The 7,914-nt window shown below is 38.7% G+C and overlaps 1 protein-coding gene across 1 annotated transcript in view; it reads left to right on the forward strand.

The window, feature by feature from the left end:
* Window positions 1–2,127: 2,127 nt before the first annotated feature.
* gria3b (glutamate receptor, ionotropic, AMPA 3b) overlaps window positions 2,128–7,914 on the forward strand; it is a gene marked incomplete at its 3' end in the record, with an annotated part of 129,869 nt that continues 124,082 nt past the window's right edge. The window contains 2 exon segments of the mRNA XM_014006069.1: window positions 2,128–2,613; window positions 3,006–3,164. Of these exon segments, the coding sequence (XP_013861523.1) occupies window positions 2,532–2,613; window positions 3,006–3,164 (241 nt within the window).

Below are 7,914 nucleotides of genomic sequence, written 5' to 3' on the forward strand. Positions count from 1 at the left end.
ATTTACATTATATAACATTTAAGTTGAACAACATTACAGCTAAATATCTCAACTCCACCATCAGTTGTTGAGTTCAAGTTGTGATGATGATGATGGTGAAGAAGAATCAGAGAAGTCAGCACGATTGAGGTCATTTCACATGACTTCAGCCTCTGAGCTCAAACGAACAACATGGTGAAACTTTGACACGGAGGCTGGGGGGACCAGAGCATCAGTGTGTGCAAGATTTATCTTCAGAGAGATAACAGTCTCCAAGGGAACTGATGTCAACTGTGACCCCAGCTGGAAACAGATTGACATGGACAGTTCAAACCAAATATAGAATGATTTTCTTTTTTTTGTATTTCTTCTTATCTCGCATGCTGTCATTGTTGTGAGTTACTTGCTTCTTAATGAAGAAAATGACTCAAGAACTGACAGCTGGACAATTTATTTTGACAGACCTAACCTTACATGTATCTTTTTTTACAAAGGACTGGCAGACATTARGCTACATTCTGATGTTAATGCAAGAAAATGGCTAAAAAAATAAGAAAATGATATACATTGTGTTACTTGTATGCTTAGTATTCAAATTGTTTTATGTAGCTTTTTGAAGCATCTCAGCTTAGATAAAATTTTCTCCTGACCAGAATGATGAGCTAATGGCTAGTGTGTTTAGAACCAAAGGGGATTGCTGCAGCTTTAAAACAAAAAATAATACTAAATAACCAAATAATAATAATAAAATAAAATAAATCATTATTGCTCAAGTTAACATTTTATTCCTAACTTTTACATTGATTTAAACTTCTCCTTACAGATGTATTTAGATACAGTTTTAGAGTTAAATGCAACCACATAATGCAAAACCTTCATCATAAATCTCACTTATTTGCACTTTCAGCACCATGGACAGCTCTACTCACTTAACCTTTGTTTCCTCACAAGGCTTCCCTTATGTACAGCTTGGCTATCCACCAAAAATGCATGTTTACTTTTCTAAACGATTATTATTATCTTATTTAATATTTAATATACAGTAAATGTATTCATTGCCAATTAAGAAATATCAAAGGTTATTCTGAACTATACATAATGCACTGTTGAAAAAGGCTTCGTCCATTAGTTTTTACAGATATAATGGTGTGCAACTCTGAAATGCAGGTCCACGCTCATGTAAATAAAGCAATGGGTTGAATTCTCCTAAAACCACATCATTACCCTACGTTATTGCAGAATTCTGACAAAAGACAATGGTTACATCAAAATATAAAAGTGGATCGTGTCGATTATCACACCTGAAAACACAGACGACAACTTAAGAGTAAATATCAAGGCGAAAGCAGGACCACAAATACTCAAAAAAAAAACAGAAATGTAAATCAACTTTCACATTTTCTTTAAAATAAATGTGAAAGTTGCTTTAGATTTACTCAACTCAGTTGAGTGAAAATTGTTGACATGACTTAATTAAGCAAATCCAACAATCTGTTTTTGAGTGTAGACAGACCACTGGGAAAAAATGTTGAGATAAGTTAAGTAAATCCAAGATATCTGTTTTTCTTTTCTTTTCCCCCCTTTTTTTAGCGCACACAGCTGTTGCAAAAACCTTTGCTGAGACTAGTAAGTTTATTTTCAGTCATTTTGGTTCTTTCCATTGATGGACACGTTGTGTGGTCACTATTACTAACCACTGATATTGAAGTCGTACTTTGTTTTAAAATGTTTTATATCTCTCATACCTTATGACTCTTAGGCCTTCATCAGAGGTGTCACAGCTGATGTTCTGAAGAGACAAAATAATTGTCTAATAACGAAAGAAAACTTCCAGACTTTATTAAGAGTTTTATTGGAGGAACCATTGACATATTGTGCAGATCATTTATTTAGCTACTTTATTACTTTTTGCAGCTCTTCATAATGAGTTCCTCTAATATTTGTGATACTGCTGGACAAAAACTTTAGAGCCCCCCAGCCAACAATAGCTTCACGTCATTGTTTTGCACCCCAAACACACACACCACCCATGCATCCTGATAATGCAGCAGCTGCCACATCTGGCAGCAGCTGGGCGCGCAGGAGTCCCGGCCCACCTGAGATTACAGGGTTCTTTTTATTGACTCGGTCAGCGGTGGGCTCACATTGACTAGTGGCCGCGCGCGCGCTCACTCATCCCGAGGCGTCATAATCCACCCGGCTGGGGGGGCTTCTTTTTTTAATTTAACGTCAGATCAAGTTTGACCAACAGTGGCCTGGCGCGGCGGGTCCAATCAGAGTTCAGATCAGCTCCATCTTCCTCTCCTCGTCCTCCTCCCCCTCCCTCTCAGCCTCCTTCTCCCGGCTCCTCTCTCTTTCTTAGTTGCGGGAGAGGAAGAAAAAAAATTGCTCTGCAGCTGGGCTGCACCTCAATGAATGAATTGGTGCACTGTGAGCCACCGTCATCTCTCCGCTGGATATCCGTTTGCTCCCGGCTTTTCATCCCGAACATATGAATCTGCTGAGACGGAACCTTTTGAGGAGTTGAAGAAGAGACAGGTCGGAGAGAGAAAATGGCACAGCGCGTGGTGTTCTTCTTGTTCCTGTGGGTCTTTGAGCAGTCCTTCGCAGGGTTTCCCAATCAGATTAACATCGGTAAGTCGGCGCTTTTTGCCGGGCAGAGCTGCAGTTTCTGATCGGCAAAGAAAACGCGTGATTTGTACATTTCGTTTATCCAGGAAGCGTCATGTGCGCGCAGCTTTGCGCAACTTGATTTTCCGCGGTGTAGGCTTAAAGCATCTGCTTTGAAAAACTACATTAAAGCTGCTTTGAAAAATGTCCAGAAAACAGCTGAAGTAGCCTAGCTTTCATTTGGTAAGATGACGGAAAACAAMAGAGTTAAAGACGTCTCCTTTTGTGTATTTAGAGTTCTGGATCGTTTTGTTCCAAAACTAATAAATGTAAAAAGAAACAGTAGACTGAGCAGGACAGTGGGACAGTTCAGGTGTCTGATCCTGTATTTTTTTTCTTTTTCATCTCATTCAAAGGGGGKCTGTTCATGCGCTCCACGGTGCAGGAACACAGCGCGTTCAGGTTCGCGGTCCAACTCTACAACACCAACCAGAACACCACCGAGAAACCTTTCCATCTCAACTACAACGTGGACAACCTGGAGTCGTCCAACAGCTTCTCGGTCACCCATGCATGTAAGTGAGTGTCCAGTGTCCCAGCAGGACTTCCTCCTCACCTCGATCCTGGGAGGTGCACTGGAAATAACACATGGAGATTTGTTTTTTCTTTTTACTTTGTTCCTATCAAGTGTAGAAAAAAATATCTTCGAAAAAAACCCCACAAAAATCCTTTAGGATAATGAAACAACATATATTAAATACATGTGTGAACAACTGTCATACACATTCCCAGCAGTTCTGTCTGTATTCTGCCAAGAAGTCAATATTTCTTTACACAAAACTGAACTGACTGTTCAGCAAATATCAATTTTACAAGTACTCACCTATCAGTTTAAAAAATATATAAATTAGCTTGTCTGTATCACCTGCCAGCATAAAAAAGCAGCCAATTGTGTAACTGCCTCTGTCTTCTGTCTGTTAGCAAAAAAATCTTGTGAAGCACTGGACGGATTTCAAAGAAACACTCAYAAAGTCAACACTGAATGTGCTTCTACGACTGATTAACTTTTGGAATCAAACCAAATTAAGATGGTCGCCACAGCTAATCAACYTTAGCAAACACAAACATGGCTATAAGCCAGTCAATTTAACAGATACTGAGCTGAAATTTGGAGTGGTGGTCATTTAGAGTCATGCCATCGTAAGCTCTGAGTGCTAACAGRCMTTGCSTTATATTCATTTCAGAGTTTTGCATTACATATTAAAGTCAACCCTGTGTGTTGTTACCAAAATATGTCATGAACCAGTGGACAGGTTTTAACGAGGTTCTCAGAAAGTAGTCGTTGTATGTATATGTACAACTGATTAACCTTTGAAGTCAATCTGATTCAAGATGACTGCCTCAAAATAATTCACCTAAGCAAACTTAATTATACACAAGTTGTCAATTTTGCAGATATTGAGTTGAAATTTGGTGTGGTAGTTGCTGAGAGTCATCCMAACACAYAWTTGGTGTAAGCRTTACTATAAAATGCAAGTTTTGTACATGTTGATGCAACTTTATGGGATATTGTAAATAAYCACTTATACGTTTTTATGACCTTTAAAAAAAACAACATAAAAAGCCAAAACAGAAATAAAAACGAGCAGCAGGATACAGGAAACAGCCGAACACGGTTGGTTTTGCATTTTAAATGTGTGCAATTTGACCAAATAGCCACCTTTTGTTGGCACACAGCTCTGTCTGTCTGGCTGCTGCAGCTGTGTCCCTCTAACCCCTTCATGACATGGTCATAACGGCCCCTCGGCTCCCCCGTCTGCCAGAGCGTCTCCGACTGCTCCGTCCTCTGACTCCCCCTCTGTTCCCGAGCATCTTCCCCCAGCATTGCAGAGTCAGCTCATTAGCACTCAGCCCTCATAGCATCTCACCGTGCTGTCATTGGGTGAAAGGGGGAGAGAGGGGAGAGAGGAGAAAAAAATCCGTAGCTCCCCCTCAACCACTGCCAGCAAATGAGTTGGACTCAGACCTGCAGAGGAGGTGGGCCTGAGCAGTGAGCAAGCTGAAGCGGAGCGTCATATCAGAGGCAACAGAGCGGCAAGTGCCCCGTCGAAGGCATCCACAAGAAACAATAAGCAAATGAGAGGGAATAAATAATAGATAATGCTGTGCAATTTCATGCATGTTGAAGAGGAAGGGAGGGATAAGAGGAAAAGAGCTGATACCAGAATTTAATTAAATACAGGGGCAGACAGAGCTTTAGCAGACGAACATTCTTCCTGTGGGAGCAGTGACCCTGTTTCACGCTGCCACTTCTTCGTATCTCCRTCATAATGTTGCAACTCTGCAATAAACTTTGAGAAAATTATGAACTTTTAATGGTGCAGCAGAACATATTAAAAAGCGTGACCATCAAAAGCCACATAATGTTCTCTGCTTGCTTACAGTACTTGCTAGCATGCAAGTTGGCAAACTGCTTCTGATTGGCTGTTTGCCCACTCCAATAATCAAAATAAAGCTTTACAGCAATCAGCTAACAATGAAACCACTTTACAACCTGTTGGTGAAATCAGAGACATGTCCTGCTAATACATCTGGAGTTTCATCTAAATGTAAGACATAAAATTACAGACCATACACGTTACCTCCCAAATGGCACTGCTCTAGACCTGCCCAGGAAAAAAAAATTATAACAATATACAAAGTATAGTAAATCTAAGTATACTTTAGTATACCTGAAGCAGCACTAATCATCAGTATACTTCAAGAGTGCTATTTTGGAACAACTAATTTAATACTAAATATACTTTAGTTGTACTTAAGTTGTACAAAAGCACAATTCTAAGTGTATTAAGTATACTTTTAAATACTAAAATGGAACAACTTAAAATATACTTAGTACACTTTAAGTTTATAGCTTTGTCTATACACTTAAGGTGTACTAAGTATATTTGAAGTTGCTCCATTTTAGTATTTAAAAGTATACTTAATACACTTAAAACCGTGCTTTTGTACAAGTTAAGTACAACTAAAGTATATTTAGTGTTAAATTAGTTGTTCCAAAATGACATTCTTTAAGTATACTGATGATGAGTGTGGCTTCAAGTATACTAGAGTATACTTAGATTTAGTATACTTAGTATAATATTTTTTTCACCTGGGTGTGCATTAAATATATTCACATTTTTCTAAATAATATAGCCAATATGCTAACAAATAAATGTACAAACTGTAAATATACAAAACATTTGTCAACAATATGCTTATAAAATTATCCCAATAAAACTTCACTTTTATGGAAAAAAATAGATAACGAAAAATACTTCACTAACAATAGAACATTATTTTAATTCAGTGTCACAGCATTCCAGTGTTAGACAAAGTGACATTCTCCTTCCTGAAGAACAGCATCTGCAGAACAGAAACGAGGTACGGTCAACGTTTTCTTCTATGTTGACTAAATCAGACCATCTGTCAATAAACAATACTATTTYTCAAGGTWTAACAGTGATTMATTTTATCAGGGTGGATAGGTCTGGTAACATGTTTTAATTATTATCACTGTTAATCAGTCAGCAKTTGCCAGTATACAAAGCTAATGGGCCAAGTGAAGCCTGGACACATACTGTATACCTTAATTATACGACTACAGACAAATATCACCCTCTGCTGAAAGGCAAAAACAGAAAATAATGTTTTTTTAACCATCACACGAGCATATATCTCATAAACCACAGCACAAATGTTATAATGAAACACTCATAAAATCATCAGTGGTTGCACATCTGCAACTGCTTGACTTTTTGAGTTAAAACAATTCAAGAACATCACAAAAACATCTGCAACTCAGTGAATTTTACAGATACTGACCTAAAATCTAGTGTGTGGTGGTGAGACTGATCTGTTRCGAACACTCTGGGGGCCTAACAGATTGCGCAACGTCTTTGTCTCTAAAGGGCTGTTTACACGGAGATGGTTTTTCAGTAAAACCGCAGCCTTTTTGTTGCGATCCAGCCCCTAAGTTCACACGTCACTGGCGATCGGAGACTGACACCAGCATGTTTTGAAACCAGGTCTCAGAGTGGAACTTTTTGGTTACCCCCTGCATGATCAGTGCATGAGTGAGACCACCAGGGTTGCCAGATAAAAACAGAATTTTTTTTGGGCCATCATTTTGTTGTGCAAATTAAAAAAAAACACAATACGCACCTTATCTTAAGACACCCTTACCACTAATTTACACTAGATGCCACTCTGACCTCTGACCTCCACAGCAAATATGCWAGCATTATAATCAATATTTACACTGGCTCCGCACGRCGGTGCAGGGCGGTGGTGAGCGGACGGCGATCCACCAAAATTAGATCTGATCCTATTTTTGAYGCCGGAGCTGCTCCGGCTACAAAGATTACGTCACACCAACAAGAAAAGGAACAAGCACAACATCAGTGTTTTCAAAATAATTCACCAAAGGCAGACAAATTTTTGTCAAAATTCCAGCTATATTACTAAATATATGGATATATTTAYACACAAATGCTGTAAAAATGTATCATTCTGTTTGCGAAGCAGACAGCAGCATGTAGCGTGCAGCGTGTGCATACACACATAATACAAGTGAATTTTATTTTGAAATTAGAAGTGTCAAAAAGACGACAGCGCAGCAGTTTCAACTGTGTTTGGAGTCCGTCTTCCACAGAATTAATTATTTTGCTGTGACATCCACATTTATCACTGGATTTATCGCACAGTCTCTTTGCTGCACACRCTCCCTCCTCTGTGTGTCGCATCGGCGCGGTCTGAATGGAGGGGACTCTGTATAAATTGGGGTGCAAACGAACTGCGCACCGCAGCGGAGCGGAGTGGAATCGCATCGTGGGTAAATTAGGGGTGACTCTGCAAAACAGTTTTTGCAAAACACTGCATGATACGCTGAACAGATTTCAATGAAACTTTCAGAGCATAATCATTTGAAGTGTATGCTTCATATACAACTGATTTACTCTTACAGTCAATCATTCAAGATAGCTGGACATTCTAATTGACACAATTATGACTGTRMCTCAGTCACTTTTACAAATATTGAGCTACACTTTCACATTCTCYTRAGATTCATTTAAGCTTTTTTGAGTATGACATGAACGCTGAAAAAAGAAAACTCCAGGATGCCACACTAAAACTATCAAAACAATTTTTTTTATGGACAAGGAAGCCTAACAAGGTAACCAATAGTTGTGAAACAAACATGATACAAAAATGTATATTATTTTAATAATAAATAGTATATATTTATTTATTTATTTATTTAGGGGTGGGACTCTGTCATGA

Source organism: Austrofundulus limnaeus, unplaced genomic scaffold (assembly GCF_001266775.1).
Source record: "Austrofundulus limnaeus strain Quisiro unplaced genomic scaffold, Austrofundulus_limnaeus-1.0 Scaffold34, whole genome shotgun sequence".
NCBI classification, from domain to species: Eukaryota; Metazoa; Chordata; class Actinopteri; order Cyprinodontiformes; family Rivulidae; genus Austrofundulus; species Austrofundulus limnaeus.